General features: G+C 38.3%; 1 protein-coding gene across 4 annotated transcripts in view; it reads right to left on the bottom strand.

The window, feature by feature from the left end:
- The window catches only part of ECPAS (Ecm29 proteasome adaptor and scaffold), a 97,602-nt gene that overhangs the window by 81,481 nt on the left and 1,407 nt on the right, over positions 1 to 14,714 (bottom strand). For all 4 annotated transcript variants that reach the window (XR_013541411.1, XM_020791091.3, XM_078384876.1 and 1 more), the window contains 6 exons: positions 6,700 to 6,830; positions 6,098 to 6,214; positions 4,165 to 4,283; positions 2,602 to 2,751; positions 998 to 1,169; positions 130 to 269 (listed from right to left, as the gene is read on the bottom strand). Coding sequence is in view for 3 of the 4 variants with exons in the window: in XM_020791091.3 (XP_020646750.3) it covers positions 130 to 269; positions 998 to 1,169; positions 2,602 to 2,751; positions 4,165 to 4,283; positions 6,098 to 6,214; positions 6,700 to 6,830 (829 nt within the window). In the remaining variant the exon portion in view is untranslated. The remainder of the gene's footprint in view (positions 1 to 129; positions 270 to 997; positions 1,170 to 2,601; positions 2,752 to 4,164; positions 4,284 to 6,097; positions 6,215 to 6,699; positions 6,831 to 14,714) is intronic.

Here is a 14,714-nt window from a genome sequence, read left to right as displayed (position 1 = left end):
ATACTAAGCGAAATTATTTTGTAATAAACAAGGAGAATTGAGGAAGCAATTCTAATACCTATTCAACATTTTTAAAAGTTCAACATTTTAAAATTATAAAATTATAAATTTAAAATTATAAACCATTACCTTTGCTTGCTTTTAAGCTCAAGGTCTGCTGCAGTGGCTACACTATGCCGCGTGTCACTGGAGGCGATGACCAAATGTATGACAGCTTCAAGTTCAGGCACCTGCTCAGCTTCAATAAATTTCACAATGCCCAATTTACACTGCCAAGCAAAGCAGAAAAAGTGGAAAAGAGTTCATATGTCACGCACATTTGTTAGACATTTGACCTTAGAAATAGCAAAAATAAGACTGGATGCTGTTATTATAAATACAGGATAATAAAATCAGATCTAAGTGAATGGTCAGTTCATCACAGGCTGTATTTTAGAGAGTTAAATTGCAAATTCCCCAAACATGCAGTTTGGTAATTGACAAGGTACCTGGGGCCAGGTATTCAGTTATGAGATGAACAACAAGAGTATTTCTGCACTTTTTCTCCTGTAACAATATACATATGGTTGCTGGTACTTTTCTCCTTCCAACCATAGATGTACATTGTACAAGTAACAACAACAACAACCATTATCATCTTAGAACTGCAGAGCTGGAAGGGACCCTATGGATCAACAAGTCCACCCCCTGTCAAGCAGCCACAGTGGGGAATCAGACTCCCAGCCTCTGGCTCCTCAGCCAAATACCTAAACCACTGAACTAATCTGGCAATCCTTTTCTCGTTTCTGCATTTCCAAAATGTTGCATTTTATATTATCACCTGCTTGAACAGAATCACAAGAAGTTCAGGCTTCAGGCATAACATCTAATGGGAAGTATGGCAGGGGGGAGAATTTGATTTAAGTGCAACAATACACCCATATGGCAAATTTTCAACACACACACACACACACACACTCCTGTTACTCTTTTACTTTGCAAATTAATTTTGCTCTACCTGTTCCAGCTGTTCAGGTGTCCACGGGCTATCACCAATCACCCGCTTGGCTGCATAAAAGCTCATTCCTGGGGGAGGCTGAGGGATCCCAGAGCCTCCAGAACTGCTTGATGAAGAAGACCCTTGCCCTGCTGGCACACTTTGGCGGCTCTGGGATTCGTTCAATACATATCTAAGGAAAGGGGGACAAAGAAATAAGATACAGAAGAGAGATATGAAATCCGGTAGTGTCAGGGCTAGTGAACTGGTGAATGAATCAACTGTACTATCACAGACTGTGTGCCAGACTAACAAGCTGGTCAGACCCAGGCATCTAACCAGTGAGTCACTTTTAAAAGTAATTTTGTCCACCTGTGTCACATGAAAACTGAACTATATATCCTCTAGGTACCTGCAATGATGTCACAAAAAAGGAAAGAAAAACAAGCCAACTGCTCCCTCCTTCAACACTTTCAACTGAATTTGTTCTTATGTGCACAAAACATCACAACTCTGTAGCTATGCAAAAAAAGAACTTCTTACATATATCTTGTAAAATGTTTACAAACAACACCTACAGAAATCTAAATATACCCCAATATCAAGTACAACAGAAAAAAATAATACGAGAAATCATAAAATACAGACTGGAAAACATTTGCTTAGTAAAAGTTTTCTTTCGATGTTACCGCCCACTTTGAGGGCAGCATCTGGCTCCTTGGCTCTTTGTTGCTGCCAGCTACAGATGGAAATTGATGCATCTGGAAGTACATGTTTCTGCTCACACAGGGTCTGAACATGAGCAGGAACCACTCCCTCTGCGGATGCATTGTTTTGTATGTGTCTAAATGGACAACAGAGAGAAGAAGAGCAAGGCCTCTAAAACCACGGTGAAGCTACCTGTGAAGGCAATACTTGAACAGGCCAAAACTTATACACAAGTCTATCAAGACATATGAAGAACACAATTAGTTGAGCTACCTGACACAAAATAAACACAACAGGTTTTAAACTTAAATTTAATAAAGCTTATAATCAGATTCACAGAAACACATGTCTCTTAAAATCTCTATATATATCTGCACATAAATAAAACAACTATGGTATCACAGTGGTACAGATCCAAAATGTAGTTAGTACTGGGGGAAAAAGACTTCCCTTAATCCAGGATTGGACAACAGTAGCTGCCATACAGATTTCACTTCCTCTGCCTACTTAAAACTAGCTCTAACGGGAACCATGCCCTTATCGTTTTAGTGTAATCAGCTAAATCTTATGACTAATTCCTCAAGTCAGAACCAAATACAAGCCCAGATCATCTCTTTTAAGTATTTCCACAAGCTTCTTCACAATATTTTATCTTAAGAATCAGTGCTGATTTGCCCCAGCAGTTCACAACTGATCTGAGGATGGAAACAGGGTCTCAGGGTCCCAGTTTACAGTTTTGACCCAGTTCAAGAAAAACTTAAAGGTCTACAATAATAGTCAGGGAACTTCAGCAACTGCATTTTCAAGAGAGCGCAGGTTTAAAAATAAAATCCTTCCTCCCCTTTTTTTGGAGCTCAACAGTAGCAGACATGAACCAACAACATGTGAGACAACATGGTGTTTGATTAGTTACTTACCCATAAGGCATAAGGAGAACATCCAACATAAAATCCAATAGCAGCTGTACAGTCTTTGGTTTTTCAGCAAGATTAAATGGAGAAGCTGCTTTCAAAGGTTCGACAGGGTATTTCATGTGGAAAAGGGTTGGTATTAGAAGGTGCATTAGGCTGAAAAGCAATAAGAGTTACTGCAACAATTTCAATGAAACAGTAAGAAATTAGCAGAAATATTCACAAAAAAACCCAGACAAATTACAGTCCTGTGAGCATGTAGAACCTTCACCGATCAGTTCTGCTTGTTCCATTTTCTTATGAGTCGCCGCTACCATTTATGTAAATTCAAATTCATGTAGCAAAAAAAAATCTGAGTTTCAAGACATTTTTTCTAATATCTATTTATGTAAATATACATCTACATTTTCTGAACCTATAAATTGGAATTACAGACAACAATAGCTGCATGGAGATTTCACTTTCTCTGCCTGCTTAACATCTAGCCCCAAAGGGAGTCATGCCCATATCATTTTAGTGTAATCAACTAACGCTTATGATTACTAATTCCTCAAGTTAGAACCAAAATAATGATTTTTTTAACATGTAAGGATACAAGTAGACAAATGGAACAAAATATTATACTACTCAGCTTGAAGCACCAGGACAGACAGGATATGTTTGTATGCAATCATAAGCCAAAATCCCAGAGAATCATATCTTACCAGTTGTGAGCTGTCTGCAGTTCCATGCAGTCCCTTCACTCCCATTTAAGTCCTCCCACCAGTGGGAACAACTATACTAGGACTAGCAATTAAGCAGCCCACAAATGGCATCAGGCCCTCCATATCCATTCTGGGGACTAATACCCCAAAATCTGGCTTTAAAAAAATAAAGAATTGCTGCATGTTGACACAAGCAGCAGCTCTCTTTCAAAACAAGCTTTTATATCTTGTTCGCAAATAAATTGGTCTACTGTTTGTCTCTGTAACCACAAAGTTCTTTTTTCCAAACTCTTAGGCAACATTCCAGTTTTATCTGTGCTTGAATGAGGAAGAACACTGGAACTTGCACCCTCCTCAAGGGTGAATGAACCAGAATCCAAAAACCTACCATACTATACAGACTAGGGCATTGCGACTACAACTCACAATCAAAACAGGGGATCATAAAGCTAAGAATAAGCCTTCAACATTTGTTATTCTAGCTTGTAAAGAACGCAACAAAAGAGGAATCCTGGTTCATATAAAATGTTTTGCTCTTGGACAAATTAGTCGCTGGCACAAAAATGCTGAACACACACCATTTAAATAATAAGTCTGGATTTTCCCAATAATTCCAATTTATCAAATACATGCAAAGGCAGCCACCAGCTCAACGGTCTTACGGAATAAGAAGGAAAAAATTAAATCAGTTTTAATGTTTCATACACAGACATTAGTGTCTGAAACAGAGGAATTCGGATGTTGTTTAAAAGAAAATAAGCAAGACCCTACCAGAGAAAAGCAAGCCATCTCAAAAGACAATTCTAGCCTAGCCTTCTTCATTTTCGGTGAGGAAAAAAGAATCTGTATACTCAAGACATCCTACCTGTCTTGCTGAGGCTGAGGTTTTCCTTCCATTGCAGTTAGGAGAGTGGGGGCCAGCTCACACTGCTTTTCCACAGGCAAACGAGGGTAGCCCATCTTAACATATATAATTGTAAAATTCTGCAGAAGTACAAGATAAATCAACACAGCATTATTCCCGAAGAACACCCTAAGGCAACTCCATAAATATAAAAGAAACAATGCAAGAAGTTTATTCTTGGTAAATGCCACTGACATGCACTCTATGAATATCAGTGTAGAAACCTATTTCCTAATTTATGTGGAGTCCCAAGAGAATATAATATCCACTCCAGTGACAGCATTGTCTTCTAGATATAATTCAAGGTCTTTACTTCAACTGCTGAAGCATATAATAATATATAATTATAAGACAAGCACATATTGGACAAAAATCTGTCAACACAGCTTTGCCATACTATTGATTACACAGAAGTTGAAAAGTGATAATAATCCATATAGTATCCTATATCACCTTATAAACTGGTATAATCCTTTTTTATTACCAATCTTCAAGGGCAGAGATTGTACAATTAGAAATTCCAGTACAGTGGTGCCTCGCTTAACGATGTTAATTCGTTCTGAAAAAATCGCTGCTAAGCGATTTCATCGCTAAGTGAAACACGGTTTCCCATTGAAATGCATTGAAAACTGGATAATCCGTTCCAATAGGAATGAATTGCCATCCTTAAGCGAAAATCGCCATAGGAAATATCGCTAAGCGAAACACGGTTCCCCAATTGAAATGCATTGAAACCTATTCAATGCATCTCAATGGGGGAAAAATACAACAACAAATTAAAAAAGAGTCAGAACAAAGTCAAATTTGGTTAACAAAGGGTTTATTAAGTGCACTTTATGATCTCAAACATTTTAAACAGCAAACTTTAATTTTATAAATAACAGAAAAACATTTAAAAAACAGTAAATATGAGGCTATTTAAACCATCGTTAAGCGAAACAGGGGACCCAAAATTTAATCGCTATGCGAAACATGGTCCCAACCATCACTAAGCGAAAACCACCCATAGGGACCATCGTTAAACGAAGCACAAAACCGCTCCAAAAAAGTCATCGCTAAGCGATTTCATCGCTAAATGGAGCACCCGTTAAGCGAGGCACCACTGTATACAGAATTTTGTTATCTAAACAGAAATAATTTGTAGGCATTATGACCAAAAATGATGCCCAGGTAGTAAAAGGAGAGACAGCTGTGAACTAATATATCTCTTTTCATAAACCAATTAGTCCAATTCTAGAAGGAAAAGTAGATTGAATAACTACTGTGGACCCTCTACTTAAGAAATTAATCCGAATTGGAATGGTGGCTGCAAGTCAAAAAGTATGTAAGTCGAATCTCCATTGACCTACAATGCACTGAAAACCGATTAATCCCATAGCCAGTGGTTTTTATTCTATTTTGATTCCATTTTGGTTTTTTTCTGGTCTGTAAGTCGATTCTCTGGCTGCAAGTCGAATCTAAATTTTGCAGCCAGAGAAGTCTGTAAGTCGAGCCGTCTGTAAGTCGAGCCGTCTGTAAGTCAAGGGTCCACTGTAGATAATTCTCTTCAATGCCCTGCAAATCTATTTCAATACTGAAATTATTTGGCCTCGGGGAAACGACTCACAGCATGAATGGTCTGACATTTACAGAGTCTGCACAAGGGGTTATCCATAACTTCTTCGCTCAAGCTGTCTGAAGCATGGATCTCTGCTTGCATAAGGGCAACACGTGCAAGTAGGCAATCCTGCATTGCATTCTTGATAGTGTAAAGCTGGATTATAGCACTGAGTTTTAGAAAAAGCAAAATTATGAGAAAACTGGATACAATTCTTTACTGTAGCGGGTCGTCAGGAGAGAAGTAAATAGTGATTAATATTTCATAAGAAAATGTTTTTAGAAAGAAGGCACTTACTGTAACAAATGACACTGCAGAAGGATCCTGGTATTGGACAAGAAGAGTCTCCACTGGAAGCTGGATTTTGGGACGACTTTTGATACGCTTATTTAGGTGGACTAGCAGTTCCATCACCTGGGAGAGAGAATATAATCCTCTCTGATTATACTGAATTAGATTTCTCAGTTATACTTCCTGAAGTAAGAAATGTACGGTGTAATGCACTAATAATTCCTAGGTTTTTAAGGGAAATTATTAAAAACATCAATTTATTATATATGATCAAATTCTACAGAAATGCACTAAACTGCACAAGCTAGCTGCACAAGCTAGCTGGATAGCTCAGTAGTTTAGGTATCTGGCTACAGAACTAGAGGTTGGGAGTTCAATTCCTCACTGTGCTTCCTAGGGGAAGAGCCAGCCTGTACGGCCTTGGGCAAGCTGCACAGTCTAGGGTGCCCTCCAGAAGAAAGGAAAGGTAAAACATTGCTGAGTAATCTCTGAGAAACCCTAAGTGTCACCATAAATCAGAATTGACTTGACATACCGAACTGCAGTGTAAGATTATTTTAAACATTCTGTGTTTGTCTACACTTCTGCACCAACACAGCTTTACATACCTTCTTGCGTACTCCTTCCTGTGTACTGGAAAGTTTCAGAAGAACGGGGGGTAGGAACTTGGATATAATATTCTGCAACTGTTCATCTGTTTCTGCATGGCCAAGACGTAAAAAGACACGTTCAAGCTGATCTATAATAAAGAAAACAGAAAAAGCCTAATTAAAATCTAAACATCTATACCAAGCAATGAAAGAATCACACCTCAAGCTCATATTTAAATATTGATTATGTAATGGCATAATTCTCATTACACTTTCAACTCAAATCTGTTTTACTAACTCCAGCATAACATTCTCAAAACAATGTCATCTTTCTGTTCCACTAACGGCAGGTACCCACGCATCTCAAAATATGTGCAAACTTGCTATATCTAAAGCTATATTGAATTTTAATGTATTCTTAAACTAAGAAACCTTTTTCAATATGCATTACTTTATTTATCACTAAAATGTAATTGACACATTTTAGTACTATTTTATAAAAGATCATTGACTGACACTCCTCAAAATGATACTAGAACAGCATCCCGTGCCACTGACTGTCTTGTCAGACACTGGAGAGCAATGATACACACAAAAGAACAGACTTTGAGCCGGGGGTTCAACTTGATAGCCTTATAGGCTCCTTCCAACTTCATTATTCTATGATTCTATGAAAATTTGGCACTGCAATATATACAACATTTGTGTAGCAAAATCATTAATGGTCCTTTTATTTATATAATTTGTAGCTAGCCTCACTCCCAAGAATGTCTAATGGTAAAGTTTCACAGGTTTGTTTACTTTTTCTACTATGTGTGCACCAGCTGTCTGAAAAAAACTCTCTCACCAGTGGCTCACCACAAACATAAAACTAGTTTCCTCCACAAAACCAGTTCGCAAACTAGCAATCAGTCAACACATACTCCCTCATCATCTACAAAAGAACTCCCATTATCACCTTACGATAACTGAAGTTCAACTGATAGAAGCAATGCTTAACGCCAGTGAGGAAAGAACAGAATTGCTCTGGGTAATGCAAAAGACTGGCATGCACTCATGAATCGCACTTAGTTTGCTAACTTATGGTTTGAAGGGCATCATATCTGCATGAGCTTTTAACGGCATCTACAAAGATGAAGAAAGTGATTTTTCTAAACAACTCCCAGAATTCCATAGCTAGCACAGCTACTGGCAGTGCTGGCTGAAGTGTAGTTATAACACCCCAAAATAACTTTTCCCATTTCTGCCCTCATACACAATATACAAATCCAAAAATCAATGTTTTTTTCTCTCTCATCTGTCTAAACCATGATGGCCAAAATCCTATTGTGCACCAATGCCCAAGTAACTCAAGGTTGTGCCTGTAGTAGTTGTGCTAGCACCGAGGCAGAAGTGCTATCCCTGAAACACTGTGCAATTTCTTGTTGCTACAATTCCTCATTAACACCCAGCACATTTCCGCCAAAGCACAGTGGTGCCTCGCTTTACGATTGCCCCGTTTAACGCCGAAATCGCATTACGATGAAGTTTTTTTGATCGCTTTTGCGATCGCAAAACAATGTTTCCTATGAGGGAATTTCGCTTTGCAATGATTGGTTCCCTGCTTCGGGAACCGATTCTTCACAAAATGATGATTTTCCAACAGCTGATCGGCAGTTTCAAAATGGCCACCGGGTAAACAAAATGGCCCCCTGCTGTTTTCTGGGACGGATTCCTCGCATTACAGGCACCGAAAATGGCTGCCCTATGGAGGATCTTCGCTGGACAGTGAGTTTCAAGCCCTCTGGAAAACATTAAACGGGTTTTAATGCATTTTGATGGGTTTTTTCTTTTCTCATTATGACATTTTCGTTCTACAGTGATTTCGCTGGAACAAATTAATGTCGTAATGCGAGGCACCACTGTAGTTTTATGTTACATTGCCATAAATAGGATACCAGCAGATACATTCCAACAGCTATGAGCTTTAATAATTTTAACCATTGTTATCAGTCAATAGGGTGGATAAAAACAATTATTTTTGAAAAATAACACTGATTTAAATCATTACTTTTATGATTTTTAAATTTAATTCAAATCTACACTATAGGTCAAAGAAACCATTAGAGGGGTGCTGATTTTAAGTCATCCAGGCCACAAATCCATTGCATATTTATTTTTTCACATGCTTTATTATGTTTCATGCAACGGGACATTTTAAAAAAGAAAGAAAACAAGAATGTTAGCAAACTGGAATGGTAGCTCTGCTAGTCAACTGCATTTTATGTTACCCTTCAAGGCACATATTGAGGTTTAAGTATTATATTTTGGCATTATAAAAATGGCAGGCAGGCAATTCAACAATTAAAATGAATAAGGTCACTGCTCTATTCGTTTTTATAAAAAATCATATTGCTCTGGGAACTGAACATTTCAACTAAGTCCAATTTCACCTCTCTTAATCATTTACACTTTACAAAATTTCCACTTATATACAGTACAGTCTTTCCTCAAGAAGTAAACTCACAGCCCCTTAGAAATGCCAATAGAAAGCAATTTTTGGACTTACAGGAATTTGTAGATTTCTCTGTTCAGGAGATATATCTGCTCTTTCAGCCAGTCTTCTATACAAGTCAGTGCTAATACTGAACATAAATTTAATCATGGCATCTGGTGGCTACCCACTGCTGTCCAATATCCCACACAAAATCAAGAACTTCTCTTGCATCGCTATAGCCCTTGTGCTGAATTTAAAAAAAAATAAAACACTGCAATGCTTTAAGAAGAATGTAAGCATGAAAAGTGACTCTCACTGTTTCTGACTACCTTCATGCTGAGAGAAGTCATGAGATCTCTCAAGCTTTCTGAGTGGCAGGGAAGAGCTGGGATCAGTGGCAACTGAAAATTGAGACTATCCACCAATTCCAATGCGGGCCCCAGACCACACGTTTGCAGAAATGCAGAGCTAAATAATACGCACTTAGCAACTGGTAACAGTTTATCCCTATGATTTCTACAGTGAAAAAAGATGCATTTGCTCTTGTAATGTTTGTTCAAAAGCAAATAGAATATCTACTGTATTAGTCTCAAAATGAATAAACAGTTTATCTCTGCAAACAGAAGGATGGCAACAAATTAATAGGACCTAATAGGACCTAATAGCATGTACAGTATCTATAAAACAAAATACCAGAGCTTGGAAAGTTGCTTTCAGATTATAACTTGTAGAATTCCTTAGTCAGAGGTCATGTTAACTGGGGGATTCTGGAAGTTGTTTTCTAAAATGGCTTCTCTAACAGGTGCACAGGGCATGAATGTGGAAGTCAAAATATTATGATCTAATTGCTTCATAAAGGTTAAGCCACTCCCAATCTCCTACACAGTATTTTACACAGATGTACCTTCCCATACAACATTCACAAGCATTCTTAACAGTCTAGCCTCATACCCTGAATGAAATCAATGACAGCTCTTAGATCAACAACCTTCTTCACACAGTATACCCAGTTGTTACTCAATGGTTGTCATAAAACAGAAAAAGGGAGATACAGGGTGGAAACCTAACCCAGATGTTACCCAAAAAAAAAAATAGGTGTGCTGAAAAGAAAAGAGTCTTGTGGCATCTTAAAGACCAATATGTTTTATTTAGCATCAACTTTTAAGAACTGCTGCTCATTTTATCATGTACATCAGAACAAGCAGGCTCCAAGCTGCAAGATCTTCTGCTAAATAAAACCAAATATTTTTAAGGTATCCTCAGACTCTGTGTCATTGTTTCAGTAACAGATCCTTACAGCTTAACAATAATTAAACAATGCTCAGTTGAAAGAGTACTATGTGTTAATCAGTTATTGGAAAAGTTATTGTGCAGAGTCTGGAAAATATAGTCCAAAATAACCTTTCAAAACTTGGGTGTCAATCCTTAAAACTTTCTAATTCACTTGACTGTGTCCAAGCATAACCTCAAAACTTTTTGATACACAGAAAGGCTATCGTGGAGTTTTAGCTACACAACATATTGCTACCATGTCAAGCAAAAGTGTTTCGCGGGATATGGGAACAAAAGCAACAATTAACCTGGGGAAAAAGAAGTCTTTAATCTAAACCACTAGAGCAGATACTATTCATACAAAAAGCATGAAGGAAAGTAAGAAAATCTGTTTTTGCAATGGAGTAAATGCTTCTCATAAATGGTCCCAGCTCCTATGACTCTTAGGCTGTCACAGACAAGGCTAGGATTACAGTTTTGCAACAAAACCAGATGACTGGTCTACTTTTGCCACTTTTTAAAAAGTGCTCTGTAAAACCTTTAAAAACAAAACATTCCTTCAGAGAATTAACATAATTCTGAACCTTTTTTCCCCGAAGCAGTTCTAGTTTTAACTTCTTTGCAGAACCAGAACAGTATCTTCCAAGATCATAAGCATTATATCCCAGTGTCCACAATTTATCTCAGAGAGATTTTCATAAAAGAATATTCAAGTACTGTTAATGTACCACATTCATATTTTGTTTTTGTTTAGTCGTTAAGTTGTGTCCAACTCTTCGTGACCCCACATTCATATACATAAACCTAAACCTCACTACTGTACTAGTACAAACTAAAATATACGTACTGAATCAACTGCTGAATACAGAATCAAGACTTAGATAAATCCAAACTGTTCAATGGGTCCAACTCCACTTGGAACTATCAAATGGATTCAGGCCTGAATACAAAACAGCAGCAGCCATGTGCCCTGGGACATGCCAAACCAGATGCATTTCATGACAAGTCTAGTCAGCGTAACAGCATCCTAGGAATGCTGCCACAAACTATAGGTCTTTTACAGAACACAGTTAAACTACAGGGTTTACAACAGCTGTATTCTGCAAGGTGATTTAGGAAACTACTTTCACCCACTCTTATAGTGAGGGCATCTATTTGCATGACCAGTACAGATTTCAAAACCATCATCATAAGAGAACTAACTTGTTAAATGTAGTTTTCTTCAAAATGCACTAAGGAGAAGTGTATGTCACTCCTTTAAACTTTCTTTCCCAAACCCCTTCAGAATAGCTGGCCTATTATCTACCCATATCTACATAATTATTTCTATCATTTCCTGTCCTCCCCAACACACAGTATTCTAAAGAAAAGAGGAAATAGTAGACAGGACTTTTCAGAAGCAACAGAATAGGAACACACAGCCAGATCCAAGCCAGATCTACGAGCAGGTGAAACAAGATTTGATACTTAATAATAATTTTTATCATACCTTCCACTTTTCTCTGAGTCAGGGTAACACATCGTAAATAAGTAAAACAGTAAAAATATTAAAATCACATAAAACCATCAGTTATATTCCAAAGCAACATTAGAAGTAAATTTTAAAGAACCCATTCATAACTAAACACCTTTTAAAAGCCCAAAAGGCTAGGGTGGAGAGTAAAGCTGGCTTCTTCATTTCCCAACAGTCTTTAGAGTGCAACTAAAGGTGTCTATTCTTTAGTACATTACTTTTTTTTTTACCAAAGGGGGGGTCAAAATTCCTATGTTCTATTTGAAAATTAAAGACATTAACATACCATTTTTAAAGTAACTTCTTATGAGTATTAGATGATTTTCCATTAATGTAAAAGAAAAAAAACTTTGATGAGAAAAATACCACAAAACATGAATGTTTATGCCCAAAAGGCAACTAAAAATGTCCAAAATGTCATAAAAACCTAAAAATTAGCATTGCCAGTTACACTGAAAAGAGAAAAAAAAACATCTACCCCCCAAACATATTACAGTGCCTTAAATTGCAACTTCATTACTTTCTCTCTCTATATTTTTTTTAAATACATGCTACAAGTACTGCATTACTTCCAACTTGTTACTTCCAAGATCTGGTAAACACTTGGTGAAAGAAGGGAGTGTTCCACAATGCAATAAAAGGTGTGGGTCTTAATTTAACGGAGGTATAGCAATTTAGGGTTGCTGGTTTTTAAGAACAGAAAGATGGTTTACACATAGTGCCACAGTAGAGTAAGAGAAAACCAAGACCTGAATAAGAGAGGTGACTAATGGGAACCAAGAAGAAATTAATTTACCTAGTAGCCAGGGTGTGTTCTGATGCTGCCTTCAAAGTGTTGGCACTGCTGTAGCATGCCTCTTTTCTGTATCATTACAAATACTGTGAGGAAGCTTGGCTACATGACAGGCACTGTAATGTTTCCAGAAAAGGGTAGAATGCCATGGGATGGAGCAGTGTTTATCCCACATGCATATGATCTAAGGCATCTCATGCTAACCAAGAAGTGCAAGAAAGCACAGTGCTGCAACAGTCCTCACCAGTCCAGATATAAGAAGGTGCAAAGGCCATTTCCCAAACAATTTTAACAGTTGACTTTTTTCCTGGAATGCAGTGCTGCTTGGCAAAGGGGAGGAAGGGGAACTGTAAAACAGAGATGAGAAACTCTAGCTGATCTAGAGGCCAATTTTCCCCTTACCAGAATCCTCCTTATGGACCTCCAACAATGGGGGGGGGGGGAGCAAAACAAAACAACTAAAAAAATGAAAACAGAAATGGCAAGAAGAATTGCTTCTTTCTTTTTTGTGTGTGGTGGTGGGAGGTCAATGAAAGAATGCTGGTAGAGTAGCACAGAGATATCTTGCTTGTATTTACTACTGTTTTACAAGATGTATGTTTTTGTTAAAATATAACTACAGAATAAGAAAGAGCACATGACGCATGGGAAGAAGTGTCACCTATCATCAGTAATTTCACTGCATGTAGCAGAAGTTTTCTGGCATTTCATCATAGAAGCCCTTTCTTTCAGTATTCAGAATAAATATTAGAACATTAAGCCATCTATTGTTTCGGAAATCTGAGCCATGTATTCACTGGAGCTACAAAGTTACCAAAAAGTAAGTTTCAGAGAACCTAATGGCTCTTATGGGTGAGTTACTTTGCTTAGGATCAGACAACGCATCATCTATCAAACCAATGGGTACACTCAGACATACTGGCCTGAAATCCGGTTGCTTAGCACAATAGGTTGCAACTAGAGTAGGCCCACTGAATCGGAGGGATCTGGTGAGTCAACTCCTCCATAAGATCCATTGTTTCTAGGGGCCTAACTCTAGTTAAAGCTTACTACTGGATTTCAGCCAATGTTTCTGGATTTATCTGACAGAAGACAGCACTCTTGGGAGCAATCATTTCCCTTTCAAGCAAGAGCAAGGCATGGGGCTTGGGACATGGGTTATCAAGTACAAAAAGAATGAAATGGAGACTGATAATTTTTAAATAAAAGATTATTTCACCCAAGCAGCAAAAACCGGAACAATTATATTACGATCCTATGCATTTTACTAAAGAATGTTAAAATGCACTGAATTCAGAAGGGCTTCTACACAAGTAAATACACATGCACCTGCACCTTGCCATATTTCCTTTCTGTTGGGCTGAAGTAGAAAAAATGTGAAGACTGCGGTACAACCGGTTTCAAGGAAACAAGAAAAAAAATACATTTCCCAGCTTGCTTCAGTGCCATAAACTGCAGACATTTCCTGTCACAAAGGATCACTTCCCCGGCATGCCACGCCCCACCAAAGGCCTCTTTCCCTTTAACATGGGAGGTGGGGGGCCTTGCATTTGGAAGGGCAACCGGGAATAAGCGGTGGAGGAGCAGCGGTGATCAGGAAAGTGATCTGCTTGTCCTGCACTTCTTAAAGCATCCTCTTCTTTCCCTAAATGTGCCCACGCGTGACAGTGGGGGTCTGTCCCAAAAAAGAGAGGGGGCGAAAAGAAAGAACTTACCCACCCACCCACTTCTCGCCCCTTGCCCTCATCAATTCTGGGTAGATCTGAAAGATTGCTGGAACTGGATTCGAATCCGGGGGAGCAAAGTCTTTATTGTTGCTCGGCCTGTATATTATTGCACAATAATGGACTAAGGAGAGCAAAAACCAGACATTATTCTACCGAAAAGGGGTGGTGGTGGGGACCGGGGGGGACCCTGTCTCTCTCCACCTCGCCACAACAGCACGCCCGCTTTTTGCAAATGCAAGCCTCGTGTCTTAA

Source organism: Pogona vitticeps, chromosome 2, assembly GCF_051106095.1.
Source record: "Pogona vitticeps strain Pit_001003342236 chromosome 2, PviZW2.1, whole genome shotgun sequence".
In the NCBI taxonomy this organism is placed as follows: domain Eukaryota; kingdom Metazoa; phylum Chordata; class Lepidosauria; order Squamata; family Agamidae; genus Pogona; species Pogona vitticeps.
The sequence above is the reverse complement of the archived record's forward strand: the minus strand, read 5'-3'. Positions and strand labels throughout refer to the sequence as shown.